Source organism: Macaca fascicularis, chromosome 11, assembly GCF_037993035.2.
Source record: "Macaca fascicularis isolate 582-1 chromosome 11, T2T-MFA8v1.1".
Lineage (NCBI taxonomy): Eukaryota > Metazoa > Chordata > Mammalia > Primates > Cercopithecidae > Macaca > Macaca fascicularis.
Window position 1 is genome coordinate 113,747,876 of NC_088385.1, and position 23,952 is coordinate 113,771,827.

Here is a 23,952-nt window from a genome sequence, read left to right on the forward strand (position 1 = left end):
GTGGTCAGGGAATGTCTCCTATAAGTGACATTTCGGCAAACACCTGAGGGAAGTAAGGAGAGAGCCATGCAAGTTTCTAGAAAAAGAGTTTCTGGGCAGAAAGAGAAGCAAATGCAAAAGACCTGAGGCAGGAAAGTACTTGGCATGTTTAGGAAGGTCCATGGAGGTCTGTGTGTCTGTAACAGCATAGGCAGGGAGAATAGTAGAAATGAAGTCGAAGAAGTAGCAGGAAGCCAGATTATGTGGAATCCTGTAAGGAAGTTGTAAGGACCTTGCCTTTTACTGTGAGATGAGAAGCCATGGGAACTGGAGAACTTTGAGGAGTGACATGATCTGACTTTCAAAGGATCATCCTAGCTGCTATGTAGAAAATGAATTAGAGAGTGACCAGCATGGAAGCAGAGACCACTTACAAGGCTTTGATATTAGTCCAGAGAGAAATATTGGTACCTTGGACTTGGTAATACTGGAGGAGGTGGGGAGAAGTGGTTGGATTGTGGGTATATTTCAGAGGTGGAGCTGACATAATATGCTGATGGATGGATATTAAAGAGAGGAGTCAAGGATATTTCCAAGGTTTTTGTACTAAGCAATTGGGAGAATGGACTTACCATTTAATGAGATGGAAAACTGCATGAGGAACAGGTTTGGTGGAAACTTCAAGAGTCCTGTATAGGAACTGCTAAGTTTTAAAGGTCTATAAAAGCCTGGAGGTCAGAAACAGAGTAGAATAGTGGTTACCAGGGGCTGTGGAGAAGATGGGGAGTTATTATTCAATAGATACAAAATTTCAATAATATAAAATTATTAAGATCAAGAGATCTGCTGTACAACATTGTACCTATAGAATGATGGTTACCAGAGGCTGGGAAGGATAGTGGGGGAGTGGGGGGAGAAGGAGGAGTGGGGATGGCTAATGGGTACAAAAATGTAGTTCAATAGAATGAATAAGATGTAGTATTTGATAGCACAACAGGGTGACATCAACAATAATTTGTTGTCTAGTTTAAAAACAACTAAAAGTATAATTGGATTGTTTGTAACACAAAGAAAGCATAAATAGTGGATACCCCATTTACCCTGATGTGATTATTATGCATGGTATGCCTGTATCAAAATATCTCATATACTCCATAAATATATAACCTACTATGTACCCACAACAATTTAAAAAATTTTTTTCTTTTTAAATAGTTTATTATTATTATTATTATTATTATTATTATTATTGTAGAGACAGGGTCTCGCTGTTGCCCAGGCTGGTCTCGAGCTCCTGGTTTCAAGCGATCCTCCTGCCTTGGTCTCCTAAAGTGCTGGGATTACAGTTGTGAGCTACCATGCCCGGCCAAAAATTAAAAATTAAAAAAAAAAAACTACAAAAAAAAATATTGTGTGGTACACATAAAAATTTAAGAAGGTTAGAAAAAAGAAACAAGGAATCAGTCATGGGTCCCACGAAAGCTTAATTGAATGAGAATCTGCATTTTAACAAGATCCCCAGGTGTTTGGAATGCATATTCCAGTCTAAAATCACTAGCCTGAAAAGCACCAGTTAACAGGATGACTTCGGGATACTTTAATTTGCTCTGTAATCAGTCTGTAAGTGTAAGTAAGGGGGAGGCAGTGTATTTAATATTGTGTTAGATTGAATACCCTCTATATAGATCTATCATAGATATAATTATCTTAGAAAATGAAAGTGAGTCATTTTAATATAATTTCTGCCCTTATTTAAATCTATTAGTTTCCATAGCTCTTTGTAAAATCCTATAATTTTGATGATTTAAAAAAAAAAAAATTGGAGGTCAGGGCAGAAATCAACAATGGAGATATAATTTAGGGCAGGGGTCCCCAACCCCCCAACCCCAGGGCCTTGTCCATGGCCTTTTAGGAACTGGGCTGCACAGCAGGAGGTGAGCAGCAGGCGAGCATTACTGCCTGAGCTCCGCCTACTGTCATATCAGCTGGGGCATTAGATTCTCATAGGAGCACAAACACTATTGCGAACTGCACATACAAGGGATCTAGGTTGTCTGCTCCTTATGAGAATCTAATGTCTGATCATCTGAAGTGGAACAGTTTCATGTTGAAACCACCCACCAAGCCCCAGTCTGTGGAAAAATTGTCTTCCATGAAACCAGCCAAGTCCTTGGTGCCAAAAGGTTAGGGACTGCTGATTTAGGGAGTCATCAGGGTGCAGAGACTAAAAAGCCATAAAACTGGATGAGATCACAAATTGAATGAGTAAAAATAATGAATTTGTCTACAAACTCAACCCTTGAATATTCCAACATTAACAAAACAGGAATAGAAAAGAGAATTGGCAAAAGAGGCTGAGACAAAGCAACCCATGAGATAGGAGGAGAACCAGGAGAAAGGTGTGTGGGTGGATGAATGGGTACGTGAGTGAGCAAACTAACAGACAAACTAAGCAAGTTTCATAAGCCCTCTGGGGATCAGTCTATTTGCCATTACTTTTAATAGCAAAAACCTCAATTGTTTTTGCACCAACCTAATACAAAACAGGGATGAGAGTGATATTACTACCTCCTTTGCAGGGTTACTGTGAAGATTATAAATAATGTATATATTGTGGGGTTACTGTGAAGATTATAAATAATGTATATATACCATCTATTATAGCAACTAATGCATAGAAAGTACTCAAAAATTAATAGCCATTTTTATTATAAAATTAAACAACTAGAAAACATAAGTACAGTTTTTTTAATTAAATAAAGGTTGAGTGCCCTTATCTAGAAATCCAGAATGCTCCAAAATCTTCAACTTTTTGAGCACCAACATGATGCTCAAAAGAAATGGTCATTTTGGAGCATTTCTGATTTCAGATTTTAGGATTAAGGATGCTTAATCCATATGTATCTATAACACAGATATTTCAAAATCTCCCCAAAATAGAAGTCTGAAGCACTTCTGGTCCCAGGCATTCTGGATAAAATATACTCAACCTATACTGAAAATGTTGGAGGACTCAAGAGAAGGTAAAAATCGATATGACTCAGGGTATTGGGGAAGTCTTTATGGAAGAGAAACTTGACCTAAACTTCGAAATGGATTTTCATAGAGGCAAGTTGAGGCATTCCAGGTGCTGAGATGAACAAAAACTCGGAAATGCACTTGAGGATAGTGTGATGGTACAGTGAAGAGATGTTTCTGATCAAATGAAACCTCATCACAGGCATGAAATCACTTGAAGTCTGTTTTTTGTTGTTTAGTTTTACTTGGAAGCTAACCTTTTTTTTTTTTTTTTTTTTTGCTCCTACAATACAAACCCCAGTAGATATTACAAGACTGGCCAGTTGCATTGTACCATCTTCACTCACTCTAGTAGCCTCGATTGATGATGGGTTTTGCATTTGTGCCATCAGGTTTTACCACCGTTGAGGGATGTGACAAATCGACCTGAAGTTGGCTCAACTGTGAGAAATAAGCTGGTGCGCCTCATGACACATGTTGACCTTGGAGTCAAGCAAATTGCTGCTGAATTCCTTTTTGTCCTTTGCAAAGAGAGAGGTAGGTTAAACTCTCTTTGCCTCTGCCTTTTATCTTTCAGAGGGAATTCGAGAAATTTAATGGATAGTGTTAGTACTGGTCATCTCATTCCATTCTTTCCAAAGCTTACTGTCTGTTCTATTAGGCTAAGGAGTTAATAAAAATTAATAGCCAAAAACATTTTTTATACGCTTCCGAATTCATTGAGACATGCAAAGACAGATACATTACCAAACACACTCACGTTTAAAGTTTGTCTTCTGTATCCTTAACCCAGCCTTCATCTTAATGGGGCAGGACTTAGAGCCATTATGAAAAGTTGCTTCAGTAATTCAGGGGTTACTATTTTAATAAGCAGGCACAAGTCTAGGTTAGTTCCTCTTTTTAATTCCTCTTGGAATTAAAGCTATAGGAGTTTTGGTTTCTTTACTAAGTTTTCCAATCAGTAGTTACTGAATGTGAGCTATATAATATACTGAACAGAAGTTTTTAAAATGCATAATACCCTTGAGACAAAGTTAAGATAGTGGTAGAGAGAAATTTGAAAATAACTGTACTACAATACTACTCTATCAGTATATATAAAGTGATTGTCTACTGAGATAGATCCAACAATTAAAGATATTTTCTAAAATTATATGGATTACTCTGCAAAAGGCAAGTTTTCCAAACAAGGAACTTTGATTATTCAGTTATTCTTATTTTTACTTCTTCTACTTTGTAAATCTGCTAGTATAAAATCCCATCTAGGCAGATCTATATTCTACTGGGGTACTTTAAAAAAGTAAGATAGATAATTTGGAGATGGAAAAGTTCACTCCTCTTAAAATCTTAAGTCAATTGTTATTCTTAAACTTCATTTCTGATGTATTGATCCAACCACTTAAGTTCACATTAAGATGGTATATTAGTAACCTAATTTGATCATTATCATAATGATTATGAATTGAGAGGTATCATGTGCCTGACATTCTATGTATAATCTCATTTAATTCTCATAATGATCCTGTAAGGTAAATATTATATTTTGATTTCATAAATGAAGCAACCTGCCACCTGAGAGCCTTTCAATAACATGTCACACAGTTGCTGAGGGCAGGAGCCCAAATTTGGGTCCTGTCTTTTCTTTCTGCCATATTTCCTCTCATAATAATTATATTAGCTATTATTATAGACTGTTTAGCATCTGTTCTTTTAGACAATTTACTTCTTCTTTAATGATTTTGAAAAAAGATTGATTTAGCATCTTGGAATTAAGTGGTTAGCATAGTGCCTTGCACATAGTTATCTGTAAATATTGGCTGAATTGATTTGAGATCAGAAATGATCTGTTTTTTAAAGTATAATTATACATGTATATGCATAAATCCAAAATCACACATATGTGTATCTATTCATTTTAAAAGGTTTGTCAAAATATATACCAAAATATTATTTATTGTTACCTCTGAGTAATAAGAGTACTGGTGATTTTTTTAGTTGTCTGTATGATTTTTCTATAATGAACATGTATTTTTTGTATACCTTTAAAAAGTTTTAAAATGGGGAAGAATAAAGTTTATTTCTCCTGTAATTACATACCTAAGTGTATATCTAAATATATAAATCTAAATAAATAATTACATATCTAAATAATTTCTAAATATAATCACATTACCGATGAGTGAGTGTCATAGCAAATATGGTAATTATGGTAATTACATTTATAAGTGAATTTTGTTAACTTTTTAAATTTGAAATGGTTGGTTTTGTTCCCCTTTAGATCCAGTGTTTAGTTTCATAGTCCTAACTTTGAGCCCAAAGCTAACCTCCATTAGCAGATAATATATTTTTAATTTGACCTCAACAATTCTGCATTATAATCTTTTTCTTTTTTCCCCGAGACAGAGTCTTGCTCTGTCACCCAGGCTGGAGTGCAGTGGTGCAATCTCAGCTCACTGCAACCTCTGCCTCCCAGGTTCAAGCGATTCTCCTGCCTCAGCCTCCTGAGTAGCTGGGACTACAGGCACGTGCCACCATGCCTGGCTAATTTTTGGATTTTTAGTAGAGATGGGGTTTCACCATATTGGCCAGGATGGTCTCGAACTCCTGTCCTTGTGATCTGCCTATCTTGGCCTCCCAAAGTGCTGGGATTACAGGTGTGAGCCACCGCACCTGGCCTATAATCATTTTTTCCTTCCAATTTGATTATAAGTTTAGTAATGTATTCTTCTGGAATAAACAGACTTCGTTCAACAAATGTTTTTGAGCTAGACCCTGGGATTACAGAGGTATAGAAGATAAACAATGTTTCTGCCCATGTATTACTTATTTTTTTATTTAAGGGTCACAGACGCAAATGCCTACAGTATCAGGCTGGTAATAAAAGTAAGTCAGGTGGACTAGATGTAAGATGACAAATGAAAGTTGACACTTGGCTCACTGTTGTGGAGACAATTGGCTGGGATGGGGAGACAAAGAGACTATGGGAGATTATAAAGAGGATGTTGCTACTCTTTAGCAGCAACTGATGGTTACCATGAAGGAACATGTGGCCAGTGTTAGCAGATGTTCCATGTTTTCCGGAGAAGCTCTCTGTTTTTAAATGTTGTCAACTAGTTCAAATTTAAAATCTTCTGGCCAGAAAAAAAGAAAATGTCTGAGTTTACCTTCAGCTTAAAAGTAATCAGATTTTGGAATTTGGGTTTGGAGGTAGACTATTAAAATAAAATAAAATTCAAATAACTTTTCAGAATGTCTGAACTGTCTCTTATCTTAAGGATATGCCAAGGAAATTTGAAAGTGAAGGCATCTTGATCAAGGCTCAAAGGTCAGACCACTAAGTAGAGACAGACAGCAAGCAACAGTTACAATGGGTTAGGAATACAGAGACTGCATTAAGAAAGAGGGCGCGGGCGCGGGGGCTCATGCCTGAAATCCCAGCACTTTGGGAGGCCGAGGCAGGCAGATCATGAGGTCAGGAGATCGAGACCATCCTCGCCAACATGGTGAAACCCCCTCTCTACTAAAAATACAAAAATTAGCTGGACGTGGTTATCTTCTGGTCCCCATTCTCATTTCACATTGCTCCCTGAGTAATCTCATCCTCTCCCTTGGCTTCTGTTTGCACAAATTCCCAAATCTATGTATCTTTAGCCCCAACCTTTCTTCTGAACCCCAGTCATATTTATCCACTTGCTTACTGGACCTCTCTGCCTGAGTGTCTCACTGGTACCTCAGACTCATGTCTAAAGTTGAATTTATGATCTTCATCCCCATGCCCTTCAACCTTTTCATTATCCTTCTATCACTTTCTCTGCAAACAGCACCATTGTCTGTTTAGTTCCTAAAACCAGAAACTTAGGAGTTACCTTAGATTCCTTCTTTACCTGTAGAAGTCATAATCACCACATCTATAGATTCTACCTCCTGTTAAATATATTTTATTTATCTATTCCCACACCACCATCTTAGTACAAGCCCTTAAAATTATTTTAACTATTAATAAGCTATTAAAATATCTCATGTCTCTGTTTCTAGTCAGATTTTCTTCAGTTTGTCTTCCACATGGTTAACAGAGGGATTGGTGTAAAATACAAATATAATTTTGTCATTCCCCTCATATAAAACTTTAAGTGATTCTCTGTTGCCTGCATGGTAAAATCCAGATTTTACCTCCACAGAGTCTCTGTGTAGTGTATTTGAAATCTATTCCCCTGTTACGCTCCATGCTTAGTCATACTAAATTATTTATTCTTGCCTGATTATACTGCACCATTTCTTGGCATATCTCCATGGATTGGCAGATGCTGTTCCTTTTGTGAGGAATGCTCTTCCTCATCTTTGTTACCATGGCGAACTTTACTTATCCTTGAAGACGAACTTTAGCATCATCTCTGTGAAGACCTTCCAGGCAGAGTTCATCATTTTCTCCTTTGTGCCATTTTTTCTTCTCTGTTGTTAATACTTTTGACATTTGCTGTGTTGTAACTCTTTATTTGTTGAACTTATATTCTAGACACTGAGTTTCCTTTAGGTCGGAGATCATGTCCTACTCATCTTTGGATCCCCAGTGCTTAACAGATAGCAGGTGCCCCATAAATGTTTAATAAAATAGCAAATGTTTGTGCTCTCTATAAATTCAGGCTGGTGAATACAGGGTCCCATTTAAAGGAGTAATTTCTGTGCACTATGATAAGTGCCCTAAGAGAGAAATGTGCCAGGTAGTATGGCAACCTGAAAGAGGGAATGCTTGGGGGTGTGGAGATCAGAGAAAGCCTTCACAGAAGAGGACAAAGAAATAGGAAGTAGCCTTGAATGTATAGAAAAGAGACTAGTTTAAGGTGTGAGGAATCTTTAGGAGACAAATTTGGAAAAGACAGCGGAGGCCAGAAAACGAGCCCTTTTATGCCCTGTTTTGGAATTTGAGCTTAGTTTTTAAGGGAAGACATTAGAGATTTTATTCAGGAAGGTTGTAAAATCCTATTTTTACAAAGATATTTTGGGCAGTTGTGTGGAATAAGAAATGGAGTGTGAGACTGGAAATAAGGACACTAAGATGAAGCCACTAGTTGAGTCTTCTAAAAGTTACAGCATTTGACTAGAAGGAAAAGGATTTTCACAGAGAAGGGGGAATAGTCTCTGGGTAGAAGCTGGTTCTTGACATTCTTTGTTCTTGGTAAAAGAGCAAAAACGTATTGCTTTTATTTTAGAGTGTGGTAGAACCCACATTTGTGTAACTGTCTGTATCATTACCAGTGCAGTTCTGACTTTGCACAGTGCTGCCGTGGTTGGTTTCCTCTGTTCATAGTGCCCTCTAGCATACCGGTAAAATAGTGGTGAAATATTTCTCGCAACTTTCTGACTGAATGCTGAATTGTTTCATTTAGGCAGCATTTTCATGTAACTGTATGGATAATTACTATGCAAGGAACAAATATATTTGTGCGTTTCCTTTTTATTTTAGAACAACCCAGAAAATCTTTTGTTTGCCCTAGCAGCTCACCTTAACATCCAAGTGCAGTTTTCCATTTACTACTTTCCCAGTATAAAATAAGATATTATATGGTGTATTTGAAAACAGACTTAAAAGTAGCTAGAAACACTGCTTCAGTGCTTCTCACTGTGAGGATTTCGTATTTCATTTGTCTCACCTTCTCTACCCCCAATTTTTGGATATTTTATCCTGTTAACAGAAGTTCATGTGATTTGAAAACTCTTGGCTGTACCCTTTGTCTACTCTGAAGGCAAACTATGTCTTAAGTCACCTTTGTAACCTACACTGCCTGTCACAGAGTTAGCACACAAAGTTTGTTCCAGTGAAAGAGGAGTTGACATGATTTTCATAAAATTGCTAGGGGCTTTTACTGTTAACTGGCTTCCAGAGAGATTTTCTACATGAGAGAACAGTTATTTAGTATTCTGTTTACTTCTATTTAACCTATTTTGGCTTTTCATAACCTTTGCATTTTTAAACTCTTTTAATTTTTAGCCATTTTGTGTCTTTTTTTATTATTGTTATTTTGTCTTTAAGTATATTCATTTAAACATTTATTCATATCTGAATTTAGAGTGTCCTAATTGTAATGAGTATTTCTTTTCTGGATCCACTACATCTCCTTGTTCGTTAAAAATAAGCTTTATCAGTAATGCTTACAATGATAACATCACCTACTATCTGTAAGGTACTTTGTGTGGGTTTAGATCTGTGATCCTTTGCCTTCAGTGGCTTTGTGTCTGACCTGTCATTAAGAAAATGTCTGACCTTCATGAATATTAAGAATACCTATATACACTGACCACTCATTTCTTCTGCTAGTACTTTTTAAGGATTCCTTCATTTATCTAAAGCGCTACATCTTGGGGAGGCACTGATACCAAGAGAGCATATCAGACTTACTCAGAGGGCTTACCCCACCCTCATTCAATAATTCTAATAGGATTCTATCCAGCACCCACTGAGGATTATTACAGACAGACCACAGTTACCAATAGGTTTTAAGATTGAAAATGACTGGTTTCAACATCATTTAATATACTCATTAGCCCATGTTTCCTTTTGCACAAATTTCACCAGTTTGCTATATTATTTGAAAGCAGGACGTCTTTTTATTTATCCCCATACCACCTATTTACAGTGTCATGAGAAGGACCCTCTAGTTCAGGTATTTGAAAATGTAACAGTCAACTCTATCCTAGAATACATTTATCCTATCCATATCCTCCATGATTTTATACTCTGATCATATATACCCACTTTTCTTACCTATTTTCCTTTCCACCAACCCTTTCAGTTCCCCAGTCATTTTAATTACCTTTTTCTGAATCTTCTCCAGCTCTATTTTGTCTTTTTTGAGGTAAGTGATCTGAATTACAGATGTAGATTTTACTATGGCTTTATACATGGATAAGATTGTATGTTATGTTATGTTTCCTACAGTTGCCTTTCAGATGACATTTTAACAACATTCTGTTAAAGACCTTCAGTAAATTTTCTCAATTCTTATCTTTTGATTAAATATTGTAATGTTTACCTTGAAATTGTACCTGAAGAAAATTAAATACTGCTAAACAAAGCTGCCAGTTATTGTTTAGTATCTTCCTTAAAGGTGTTTAGAAATCACTAAAAACATTACTACAGTGCTAGTATCCCTTGCAAAAGTTGTATGTGTCTGCTCACCTTAAGAGAGACATCACCTGACCCTGTTGGCAGGATAATACTTACAGAGAACCTGAACCAAACTTTTCATTAGACTTCTTTTTTTTAAAAAAAAAAAAAAACTAAGATAATTCAAAAATGATCATTTTACCCACTCTTCTCAGAGAAAAAGAATGACTGTTTACTTCGTTTTAGATACTTTTCATGCTTTGCATATATTAACTTGTGAGGTAGATAGTTACTATTCTATTTCTACGGAATAGAAAACTAGGATAAAACTGCAACATATCTTACCCAAGGTCAACCAGTTAGTAATTGGTAGAGCCATTATTGAAATCCAGCCAGTCTAACTCCTGGGTCTGCCTTCTTAATGGGCTTCACGTGCCTATATATGGTTGCTGACTTTTTATTTTAAAAAAGCAATAAGTTATAGCCTATGCTATTTGCTAATATCCTTCCTTAAGTTTTCTTATTTCTTATCCCTTTTCCTCCAATTCCAACAAAGAATGAGAGAGAGATTTTACATTATGTGCCATATTGCTAAAATCCCAATCTTTCACTCTATCTAGTTTCTTATCATTTCTCCAAAACTGGATTTTTAAATAGTAAGATCTGAGATCAGAAACTTAAAGCGTGACCCTTACCAAAGGTCTGGCAGTCACAGAGGCCCCACTTTTGCCATAAAGTGTGTTCAAAATAGCTCTGTTTTAGTTTCTGATACCTCAAAAAAGGCTCTTAGTCCCCAGAGCCTATGGGAAAATTTGTAAGTAGTTCAGTGTAACCACTACCCTACCACATTTTGAAAATCTCTCAGTTTAAAGGTTTACTGCCATAGCGTCTGTCTTCAACGTTCCTGTGTTGGTGAGTGGTGGATGATGATGGTGAAGACCCAAGGATTCCTGTCTAAAACCTTATTCTGTTTTTGCAGTGGATAGTCTGCTGAAATACACTGGCTATGGGAATGCTGCAGGACTGTTGGCGGCCAGGGGCCTCTTGGCTGGAGGAAGAGGAGATAATTGGTACTCAGAGGACGAGGACACAGACACTGAAGAATACAAAAATGCAAAACCAAAGTATAGTATCAAATTTCTTTTCACCTAAGTATGGCTGTGTCTTTGAGTTTGTTATTTGCCTTTTACTTCCTTTGTCTTTCATTTTCCAAGTGTTTCTTTTCTCTTGTGGATTTGGAAGCTTTCCATTTAATGGTGTTTTTAGAGGCAGTTTCATAGCTAGTGCCTTAGAGAGTGACTTCAAGTGATGGAGGAAAGCTAATAATGCAAGAAATGATATTTTCAACATGCTTATTATCTTCTCCCAAGTACTAAGAGAGCTGGTGTGTTTAGATTGTACTGAAAAAGTGTTATTGCTTACTATTTGCTTTCCTTTCCATAGGTTGAGATTTTATAAGGTATAACCAAGACCACTTATTTAAGTTGATGATTTGATGCTTAGTCTTTCTCAGAAATCTAAATGTAGGTTCTGATCCTCCCTCTTGCATAAAAGCCTTTATAAGTCAATAAAATAGTGCAACAAGACACATTAATATCAAAAGAAAAGAAGTCTGGCTTCACAGTGAATTTAATCAAACAAACATATGGAGACTCATCTTCTAACAGATACATAAGTGCAATAAGTAGGCAAACCAGAGACTCTGTGAAGTCTTCTCTGAGTCAGTGCTTACAAATTAAAGACACTATAATTATTCTCTTTTATCCCAAGATAAACCACCTCTCCTTCCTCCTATTCCCTCTCCATCCTTTCCATCCCGCTCGTAACCGTCAACCCATGTAAATTCTTAGTTTCCGCTTATTAGGAGTTATTTGAGCTGTGTTTTTTCTGAGTTCCATTTGAAGATTTCCATCTGAAAATTGGAAAAAAGCTCTTTCCTTTTGACATGGTGACACTGACATGCTGTGCTTTCTGCTGGCCATCTTCTAGAGTGTGATGTGAATCATGCAGTAGGTGATCAAGGATAGACTATCCGCAAAGTCAGATACTTTTCAAAAACATACATTGTGCCGTGCCTTGTTGACATGCAAGTAATGGGTTGTCAGAAGGTGAAAGAAATGATCAGTTCCCAATTAGACAGGACATACATGGCCTGTTTCTTGGCAAATCAGATCTGAGTAGGTAATGTTACTTTTAGCATCCCTGATGCCGTCAGCCTCAGTAGGATCTTATAGAGTGTGTCCTAGAAATAGAGTTTTTGGGGGGAAAGCTGGCAATGACTCTAAGCACTATTTTCTTAAGACTGCCACCATTTAGATATTATCAATTGGCTATCTATGACAAGTATTTGAAGCTAAGATAGAAGAATCTTGCTTCTTTCTTTCCCTAATTACAGAAGTCATCATTCTAAATTAGTCTTACTAGCTTTTTTCATTCTACAAACTATTTCCTTATCAGTTTAATATTGATATCTCTTTATTTGAGCCATTAAAATATACCTCTTGAGAAATTTCATATTTCTAAATGAAAGTAGCAATTACATTAGGCATTTCTTACATCCCAGGATGTGTGAACACATTCAGCTATGATCTAAAACTCATGAGTACTCATAGATGGTTGATATCTTTGCATCTCAATGTGTATTGTTCGTTTTGTTTAGTAGAGAATTTCTGTAATGGTAGTGGTCATATATATAGCAAGCACCAGAATGCTACTATAACAGTAGGAAAATAGAATTATGTTACATTGCAGAAGTGATGTTAGATTTCAGGAAGTACCTTCTGTTGAAATCAACAGCCACATTAGTATTGTTACTGTCTTGGCTGTCTGTCATGGAAAGTTTCTGTACTTAAGCCTTACATCCCTAATTATAATCTTCAGCCTTTGGACTTTGCTTATAATATTCATAGGAATGGTATGTTTGTGTAGTCAGAATAGTCACCGTTGTGAAATTTTGTTGTATTTCTTAAACACTGATCATTATAATTGTGTGTTTTTCAAGTAGCATCACATCTCCCCCCTTCTGATAGATTCGCATCTGTTTTTCTCTTAAATTTTCCTTCTTTAAAGTGAAAAAGTGTGAGATATTTAATGTTACTTTAAAATATTTGTTCAAATAATCTCTATGGAAGTGGTGGTAAACAAAGTCCTTTGCAAGCAGGAGTACCCTTTGCATTCTGTGGAGCGATCCACAGAGCTCAAAGAACTTGTTTCCTAAAAACTGTTGTAAAAAATTTTTACCAATCAAGCTTATAAAATCAGCATCTGAAAGGATTGCTTACTCCCCTACCCCTGAATACCATTCACCAGTCAGAGTTCCCAAGATCTCAGTCTGCTTTTCTTGTGATGCATTTATTCACAACAATTGCTACTGTTGGCAGAAGCAGAGAACTTACTCTTCATCCAGTTGTCTCTAGTCCCATTGTCAAAACTTTAAGTGGATTCTGATTAATGCACCAAGGTAACCTGTAATCCTTTACTGGAATCTGAAACCAAGAATTGTATGGAGCTTACATTCAGGCTATGGTAGACAGTTAATATCACAACAAAGCCTTTTGTGTCAAAATAAATGTATTTAATGGACTGGAAATGGCTTTCTGCAATTAGCACGCTTAGAGAAAATACACTCATAGAATTGAGTTACATGCCACATAAATTTTTGGTGTATGTCTAGCCAGGTTTGTTGAAAGTTTTCAGATAAACTTTAGTCCTGTGTCAAAGGGAAACCAAACTTCTAAATTCTAACTTTTATACCTGTTTCTTTTATGCCTCTGAGAATGGAGGTCCCTTGACTATAAAGGTGATATAACTGGCTGGTATGGTTTGTACATTATTCTAGACATCAATTGAAAGATGTGTGTCTAATGACATTTGTCTCCTTTTAGACAACTAGCTTTCACAGGGTGCATAGGCATCTAGAGGCCCAAAGAGGTGCCTTTAAAAGACTGCTTTGTGGAGGGATAGGAGGAACAGATGGCCAAAAGTGAGCAGAACCCTAGGGAAACTCCTTGCACACTTAACACACCACACTAGTTCATAATCAGATCCAAAAGCTTAAAATCATTGTACTAATAAACGCAGGGGTGTTTCCTTCTTAACCATATTTTTCTTAGCTCTAGCTATGCCACGAGCTGTATAAACAGTTTCTTCAGCACAAGGCAAGATACTTTTTCTTTTATTTGTCAAGATTTTGCTATGCTGCTTCAGTCAAGGCTTTTTATAGTTGTCGCGTTATATTGGGCCTTATAAATTTCTTTATTTTTAATATTAAATATTTATTGAAGTAAGTGACCCAGAAACCAGGACATGAAGGTTTTTCTCTTTGCCCATTTTGGGCTGTGATGACATATTTATGTACAATAGCATTTCTAGGAACTAGAACCTATTACTGTAAGCAGTCATAGAACGTATCTAAATTCAGAGTTCTAAAAGACCAGAGGTAAAAGAGGCCAGTGTATTAGCTTAACTACAGCACTGAGCTTTGCTCCAGTGTTTATTTGCTATAGATTCACAATTGTCAGTTTTCTATATCCTTTATGTCAAGGTTATTACTCTTAAACAGCCTGACATGGGAAATATTTAAAAAGCACTATAATTTAAAAAGGCATTTTGAGGCCTTTTTTGTTTTATTGCCTAGATGCAATTTGGTATTCCTGTATGTATGTATATTCAGTATGTATATATTTATGTGGCTAATACATGGTAGATACATAGTAAATATCAGATAAGTAAATGGAAGAATGACACCATATTATACTGGTTCTTTCCATTGCAAGTGTAATGCAAAAACCTGAATTAGGATGTGCTTTCATAATTTACCCTACTTCTTTTATGTAGAATCAGTGTGTCATTTATATGATAATTCTCAAATTACTGGAGACATTTTGAGAAACTGGTATCTCTTCAAAATATATCTGAATTTAAAGCAAACGCCACAAAACCACCTATTTGTTGCATGGTTTTTTAAATGAAGATTACACGTGCATCTCCATAGTAAGGATTTGACTGAATAGAGTAACTTACCTCCTGGATCATCCGAGGCCTTCTGTGTTGCCTATTTCTCCACAAGTGGCTCACTAATGCTAGTAACAATAGCTGGTATTTATTGAGTGCTTAACATGTGCCAGGCACTTTTCTAAGAACTAGACAAATATTATATAATCTTCACAACAATCCTTTGAGATAGAATTAGTCTCATTTTATAGACGAGAAAACTAAAGGCAATGATTCGAGTAATTTGTCCAGGGCAAACAGTTCATAAGTGGTCAGGCGGCCTGACTCTAGAGCTTGCGGTTTTTGGGAATTTTGTTGTTGTTTTTTGAGGTAGGGAAAGCAAGTTTTATTGTGCTCTTCACTCTGCCTTTTTACTTTGGGGATACAATATGTAACATCAGATTTACCATTTTAGTCAGTTTTAAGTGAACAAATTTGTAGCATTAAGTACATTTACACTGTTGTGCAACCATCACCACTATCTCTCTTCAGAAGTTTTTCCTTGTCCCCAATGAAACTCTGTACACATTCCCCTCCTTCTAGCTCCTGGTAACCACCATTTTACTTTCTGTCTCTATAGAATCTAAGAATGTCTATAAATGGAATCATATACAATATTTCTCCTTTTGTGACTGGCTCGTGTCACTTAGAATAATGTCTTTAAGATTTGTTCATGTTGTGGCACATGTCAAAGTTTCAGCTGAATAATATTCCATCATATGTATATACATTTTATATACACCTTTTGGTTGTTGTGAATAATGCTGGTGAACATGTGTCTACCAATATCTGTCAAGTCCCTGCTTTCAGCTCTCTTGCGTGTACACCCAGAAGTACTGTATCATGTGGTAGATAGTTCTTGTGTTTAATTTTGTGGCCAGCCTGCCATACCATTTTACATAGCAACTGCACCATTTTATATTCCCATCAGCAGTGTACAAGGGTTCCCTTCTCTCCACATCCTCACAACACTTACTAGTATTATTTTTTCTGGGGCGATTTGTCTTTGTGATTTTTAGTAATAGCCATCCTAATGGGTGTGAAGTCAGAGCTTATTTTAACTTCTGCTATATTCTGTTTCAAAGCCAATCAAAGAGAGAAATGAGTTTGCCCTTCAGATAGCTTCCCTGTTCTCAGAGCATCTAGAAAACAAAAGAAAATGTATCTGTGTATATACTCTGATATCCCTGAAAACACAAAAATCCATTTGATTCATTCTAAATTGGTATTCACCTACATCTGTCAGGTAGTTCCGGTCCTAGCTTCATAATACATTCTGAATCCAATTACCCTTTTTATTTGCCATCGCTGCTACCACTCTGGTCCAAGCTAAAATCTCTCTCTCCAGGATCATTTTAATAGCCTTCTCACGGGCCTTGTTGCTTCTACCTTTGTTCCTCTTCATTTTGTTCTCAACACAACTGTCAGTGGGATCCTTATAATATGTAAATCAGACTAGTCAGCTGTTCAGATGTCCTCACAGTGGTATACTTGCACCCTTTCTTGCTATACTGTTGCCACACTGACCTCTTTACTATGTGTCAGGCTCTGCAGACACATTCCTGCCTGAGGCCTTTCTATTGACTGCTGTTCCTTCTGCCTGGAATGCCTGTCCTCCAGATAGCTGCCATCTCTCTCTCATTCCCTCACCGCCTTCAAGTCTTTACTCAGGTATCACCTGTTCTGTGCCCTTGTTAACAGTTGCTGCACTCCTGCCTTTACCACTCCATATCATACTTCTTTACATTGTCCTTTTTTTCTCACAGTGCTATTCACCTTCTGACATTCCATATAACTTACTCATTCATTAAGTCTGTTTTCTCCTCCAAAAAGTAAGCTCCAAGAGGGAAGAGGGGTTTTAGTTTTGGTTTTGGTCTGTTTTTGTTCATGTAGATGTGCCCAGCACACAGTAGGCAGTCAGTAAATTTTTTTGTTTTGTTTTGTTTTGGTTTTGGTTTTGTTTTGAGACGGAGTCTCACTCTGTCGCCCAGGCTGGAGTGCAGTGGCACAATCTCGGTTCACTGCAAGCTCCACCGCCTCCCGGGTTCACGCCATTCTCCTGCGTCAGCCTCCCGAGAAGCTGGGACTACAGGCACCTGCCACGACACCCGGCTAATTTTTTTGTATTTTTAGTAGAGACAGGGTTTCACCATGTTCGCCAGGATGGTCTCAATCTCCTGACCTCGTGATCTGCCCGCCTCGGCCTCCCAAAGTGCTGGGATTACAGGCGTGAGCCACCGCGCCCGGCCGGCAGTCAGTAAATTTTTGTTGGATGAATGAATTTTTTGAGTCAGTCAGCCCCTCCTCGGCATTAGGATACCAAGAAAATCAAGTTCCCTTTCCTCATCAAGCTCGACATCTAGTTGAGGAATGGGAGCCAGGGAATGGAATTCAAGAAAATTCAGATATGGTAAATTTCCATTTTGTTCTTTATATTGTTTCTTGGGGGAGCAATGTATTCTGGGTTTTTCCCCCCTGGAAAGTTGTTTTAGTTTCATTTGCATATAACATCTCCTTTCCCACCCGCCTGTCCCCTTCTTTCCTGGTCTTGGCCTTTTCCTAAAAACCCTAATCCCTTTCGTAGAGGTTGCAAATTGTCTGGATTTAGCCCACAAGTATGTTTTGTTTGGCTTGCCCCATATACTATTGGTTATTTGGTTTGTGGTTTTGCTTTTTTGTTTTACACAGTGCTTCTTAAAATAACTTAATTACTTACCAACATTTAGAATTCAGATATTTTAGATGAAAATCTTGATTTCTAACTTCTTTTGAAAAAATGGAAGTTCTGGTAACATATCCCATAGATATTTTAGATGAAAATCTTGATTTCTAACTTCTTTTGAAAAATTGGAAGTTCTGGTAACATAGGGCCTCCATGCTACATGGCAACCAACTGATGGAACTGAGTAGCTGTGGTTTCCTTCATACGAGGTATAAGCTCCTTTGGTTTGACAGCTTATCCTATTCACTTATCTTACCTGTCCAACTCCTGTAGGTTGACTTTAGAGTTCCTTTTTTAACCAGAATGCTTTGAATAAATTTAAGCCACACATTGTAGAGATTGAAGTTAATTTTCATATAGCTGAAATAAGTTTTAATGGATCTTTTTTGTTAAATGACCTAGTACTATTGATGTTGGCCAAAAGTAACAAAAGTTTGAAGAAAGAGCAAAAGACTTGAAATACAGTTCAGGTTTTATACCTGCATTCATTTGTCCATACCTTTTTAGTGTGTCTTAATCCTTTTGTCTCCAGGCCCATAGCTGCTGTCAGTTCATATAATAGTCTTATACAAAATTTGTGATGAAATACCACAGATAAGAATTTAGACACTTCTTGTCACCTAATTGGAAGTCATAAATAGTAGGATTAGAGTGCTACGAAAATGGGACAGGGGAGCAGAGACAAGGTGGAGGAGATCATGATAAATATAATTACCCAATGAAATGTCCGCCACAATTAGTGTTCTTAAAGCATCTTAAGACTCCAAGTTTTGGAATGAAATAAAAGTAACTCCAGAATTTCATAGTGTTAAGATCTTGAAACCTGGACTGTGGCATCTCAGACTGTACTATTTGAGGTTGTAAAGGTGTCAGGTATTTGTTCCACCAAAAGTAATCTATTTTATGAAATCTCACATCTTTGTTGTCATGGCGACTGTTACTTGTTTTCTCTTCCTTTCTGGGTAGGGAGACTACATGAGACTCTGGTTTGAAGTGGGGAGTGGGAGGAGAGACAGTGTTTGTCTGCCTTCTGCCACAGCACCCTGGCATTTTCCCCATAATAGAGTGGTACACTGTACTTCAGTGCCCTAACTTGTGTTTTCTGTGGCATTGTTTACATTCTCCGGAATATCCAGGGGGAAAATGTCTTTTTAAAGGGAAAAATGAAACCCAAATCCCTAGAGTGACTGGAGGGTTGGAATGTTTTACTCCCTGGGTAAAAAAAAATGAGTTCTTACTCTGTAAGAATGAATTTCTGGCTGCTGCTTTTATGCTCAGATAGCAAAGAATTGTGTTACTTTAGTAGCTAATTTCAGAGCAAACCATTATATCATTTTAGCAGCCAGGGGACTTGAGGTCACCTTATGGAAAACAGACTTAATTTTCACTAAGCTCTTAAGAGAACCAAGAAAACCATCACATTGTGTCCTAATCTAGGAATTCATATAGTGACTTTGTATGCTGTGGTGCCCACAATACCACATAGCTTACCAGTGTGTCCTCCTGATGCTTTTTTTTCCCTGAAGCCTGTGATCATGTGTGCAAATGTCATTATATCCTAAAAGTGCCTACGGGCCTGATTTTTCAAATCACAGCTCCATTGAATTTGAGGAGAGAAGCCATCTCTCAAGAGGCAAATAAGCATGATCTACATAGTTAATACATCTACCTACCCGTATACTTTCTTCTGAGGCCTGATTTTCTTTGCTTGGGAAGTGGTATGTATCTATAATAAGCACCTTTATTCATTTATAAGACTAGTTGTTTTTTTAATTTAACAGGGGGCAGAAGAGAAACCAGTGAAAAGAGATGTGTTATATATATGCCTGAGCAAATAATGGATGGGTGGTCAGTTGTATTTTCAGTGTGGCATCTGGATACGTCTCCATAGTTCTCAGAAGCCTTGTCTGGGTCTTCTTTGTTCTTGACTTTTAGGAAATACGATGACCCATTCAGCATTTTTGTTGATGGCCTCTAATTGGAGGCCTTTTTCTCTTCTTTCATGAGCACCTGAAAACAGAGAAAATAGCACACAATGAGTGTCTAAAGCAGGTACTCTAGACACACACACACACACACTCACACGCGCGCGCGCACCGATTTAGTTGGTCTAAGGTGAGGCCCAAGCTTTTTTTTTTTTTTTTTTTTGAGATGGAGTCTCGCTCTGTCGCCCAAGCTTTTTTTTAAAGTTTCTCAAGTGATTCTAATGTACAGCCAAGGCTAGAAATAAATGAAAAGGGTATGGGTTTTCAAGTTGCCCCAGAACCTTTGAAAGTACCTTAAGAGGAAACAAGTGGGTAGGGGACAAATAAAGGGACTCTACACCCATCTACTTAACTATTCCCATCTCCTTTTTGCCTGAGCAGTTCACTTTTGTCTATTTTATATATTGGGTTTCTAATGGGGGAGAATTTTTTTTAAGCATGACTCTAGATGTAGGTCTTACTCAAGAATGGCAAGATAGGTTTTGAATCAGGTTTTCGAGGGTGTTGAGCACTGAATCCTTCCATAAGAATCAGTATGTCATGCAGCCTCTGAGGAAGGTAGAAAAGAAAAGTAAATCTAATAGTAATAGATAACAGTATGTAGTAAGCTAGCCTTTACCCCAAATGAGAAAAGTGCTGGTCAGTAAAGAAAGTAACTTGCCCAACCGAAAGTCTCAAACAGGGTTTTGCAAGCTGGCTACCAGAAGATTTAATTAATCACTGTGTCTTTGTCTTGGCCAGTATCTTTTTTTTTTTTTTTTTTAATTTAAACTGGGCACTGTTTTCCAGTTGATCCCAATCTCCCAACACTCCACATTATGTATATTTGACCCACTCACTCACTTGCTTATCTTAAACGCCTGGCTTCTGAAAGCATTTATGTTCATAGACCCTAGAAGGCAATTTATTAGCAATTGCTATTTGCAGGAATATTTAATTTGATCATTAAAAACAAACTATCCCCGTTAGGTGCCATGGCTCATGGCTGTAATCGCAGCACTTCAGGAGGCTGAGGCAGGAGGAACACTTGAGCTGAGGAGTTTGAGACTAGCCAAGCCAATATGGTGAAACCCCATCTCTACTAAAAATACAAACATTAGCCAGGCATGGTGACACGTGCCTGTAATCCCAGCCACCCTGGAGGTTGAGGTAGGAGAATCACTTAAACCGGGAGGCGGAGGTTGCAGTGAGCCGAGATTGTGCGACTGCACTCCAACGTGGGTGACAGAGCGAGACTCCATCAAAACAAAAACAAAAAAACAATATGTACTTGGCTGGTATAAGATACTGTAATCTCTTGTCTGCTTCTCCAGAAAAATGTTTGTTGTAGATATTTAGGAGCCATTTAAAGAGTTATCTTTTATTTCCTGTCCTCAAAAAAAAAAAAAAAAGTATGGCTTTTCTCTGAGAGAATAGTTTGTTTAGTATTATAACCTCATACAAAATTTATGCAAAGTAGTCATTTTAAGTACTGTATTAAATCTATTTCCAGAAAGCCAGGATGATATACCTGTCTCTTGGTAGGCTAGATTTCATCCTTTTTATCTAGGCCAGATCAAACTAATTAAAATTGTTCTTCTGCTTTATCTTTTATTATTTAAACACTCATTGCCCTCTGTGGTCTCACTAATGGACTAATTTCCTGAGATTATAAATTGGCATGCTTTCATTTCCAGATTGTAGCCTCTCTGTCATCATTTTTCCAATTTTTTTGATGTTTGTTTTATGCTGTATCACAAAATAGATTTCGTCATTTCTTCTTCCCTGAAATCATGTGTCCCCTTAGGATTAATGGATAAGCTGTGCATCCGCGGATGTTTATCCTAACGGCACTAATCAAATTTTGTATTTTTAAAAAGCAACCATGTCTTTAAAAAAAACAAAAGTTGGCAAGACAGTTTTATTTTTTTAAAAAAGTATAGCCCATTTCCCAAAGCAAATTAGTGGAAAAGTCCATTTTTAAAAATTCCTATATCGGTTCTATACCATAAAATTGAAATCATTGCCAATTTTTTGGCTATTATACTCTTTCTTATTATCACTTAAAAGTTGGACCAGAAAAGTATAGAAAGAGCATAATTTTAAAACATACAGCATAACTTTTTTTTCTTTTTATAGCATTAATCTTATCACTGGTCATTTAGAGGAACCAATGCCAAACCCCATAGATGAAATGACAGAAGAACAAAAAGAATATGAAGCCATGAAACTTGTCAACATGCTTGATAAACTTTCCAGGTATTGTATTCCCATCCATTTTTTGCTTGGTTTCTAAAAATGGTCTATTTCTTTGTCTCTCTCACTGAGAGTTACCATAGAACAGCAACTCTGGAAATCCATGTTGATTGGAATAGGGTGGCCCAGGCAGCAGTAGTTCAGATAGCTCTTGGCTACCACGGTTTTTCTACATGTGCCGCTTCTGGATGTGCATTCCTAAACATTTAAACTCTCAAAGCTAAGATAGGAACTACCAGAGCACTGTAATAATTAACCAACTAACCTCCCTGTCTTCAAAAAGATACTGTGAGTTAGTTTCAGTGATTTTGCTGCCGCTTGTATTTTTGTTTTAGCCTGTTTTAGTTTTTGTTTGAAATCATGATGCTTTTATTTTTTCATTTTTGATGTGTAAGTTTGCAATTATGCCTTTTTGGGTTGCTGCTGAAACCAAGAATTCTAAAATGTCATGCACCCAATAAGAAAAAGTGAAAAGAAATAGCTCAAATGAAGGATTTTCTGAAAACAGGGATTTGTACTAATTAGGAGTTCTAAAAAAAAAAAAACTCCCCTTCCCCTCTTGCTTCACACCTCCTTCCCCTTCAAAAATAACCAGTTTTGAAAATAATTAAATAAGGTATATACTAATCAGCAACTAGTCATCTTGGAGGAGTTATTAGAAAATAATTCCTTTCATACTTGGCTGAATCACTCTATTTTCTAGTCATACATTGAGTTACTATCTTCTTTAAGCCATCTTGAATGAATGCTTCTGTGTGTTGGTGGCAGCTGCCACTTAAAGATGAATTTCTTCTGGCCATCTCCTTTTTCATAGTAACTATGTAAAGGCTAGTATCCCTCAGTCAAAAGAAGGAGCCATTGGAATGGAAAAGCCAGAAAGCCAACCATGAAAGGGAAAGGTGGAACACAGAAACAAGCAGAGATTAAGGGCACAGCAGAGGCTTAGGGTAGAAATGGACAGGAACAAGAGACTGACATGGGGAGTGTGACAAGTATGGATATTTATCCACACTGCAGATTATGATGCTGATAATGTGGTAGAAGTTGTTTAGGAATGAATAGCTTAATTATCTACAAAGCTAATAGGACTAGAACTCAGTAACTTCCAGCTAGCCCTTTTAAATTTTCATCCTTTCTCAAGAAGGTTAGAATTTATAGCTAACTGACTATGCTCACAGTCTCCAAAGGACATTGTTGCCTGTTTGCAAATTACATTCTCCATACCTTTGTATAGAACATAAATGTTCCCTCCCAGAAGGGATTAATAGTCACAGAGAAGATACTGATAGGGCAAACCTATAGGAGGCAGAATAAGATCAAAATGAATATATAAAGAGAAGATGTGTGCTTGGCCACTTCCAGAAGGAGCTGATGTAGCTAATGAAACACAGGGGTATAAAAACAACAGTATAAGAACCAACAGAGTTGGGCCGGGCGCAATGGCCTATGCCTATAATCCCAGCACATTGGTAGGCCAAGGCAGGCGGATCACCTGGAGTTCAAGACCAGCCTGACCAACATGGAGAAACCCTATCTCTACTAAAAATACAAATTTAGCTGGGCGTGGTGGCACATGCCTGTAATCCCAGCTACTCAGGAGGCTGAGGCAGGAGAATTGCTTGAACCCGGGAGGCAGAGGTTGCCGTGAACTGAGATCGTGCCATTGCACTCCAGTCTGGGCACATAAGAGCAAAACTCCATCTCAAAAAAAAAAAAAGAACCAACAGAGTCCATCTGGTAGAAACTGGAGAGGAAGGGTTAGCAAGGACCTGAGTAGAACACAACAACATGACATTTAAAGCTTAACACAAATGCTATTTAACTGGGCCATCTACCCTGGATGAGTAAACTCCAAGATAGGGAAATGGAAGATAGAAGAAATAGCTGCCTAAGATTATACAATATAATCCAGATACTTG

At 37.3% G+C, this 23,952-nt stretch overlaps 1 protein-coding gene across 22 annotated transcripts in view; it reads left to right on the plus strand.

Annotated features, from left to right (window-relative positions):
• The window catches only part of RIC8B (RIC8 guanine nucleotide exchange factor B), a 112,330-nt gene that overhangs the window by 73,987 nt on the left and 14,391 nt on the right, over window positions 1-23,952 (plus strand). For 13 of the 22 annotated variants that reach the window (XR_012420569.1, XR_012420568.1, XR_010579570.2 and 10 more), the window contains 3 exons: window positions 3,390-3,534; window positions 11,079-11,223; window positions 21,917-22,036. Coding sequence is in view for 8 of the 22 variants with exons in the window: in XM_005572111.5 (XP_005572168.1) it covers window positions 3,390-3,534; window positions 11,079-11,223; window positions 21,917-22,036 (410 nt within the window). In the remaining 14 variants the exon portion in view is untranslated. Of the gene's footprint in view, window positions 1-3,389; window positions 3,535-11,078; window positions 11,224-19,408; window positions 19,541-21,916; window positions 22,037-23,952 lie in introns of those variants that run through there. The other 9 variants (XR_012420573.1, XR_012420574.1, XR_012420572.1 and 6 more) reach the window with 4 other exon arrangements.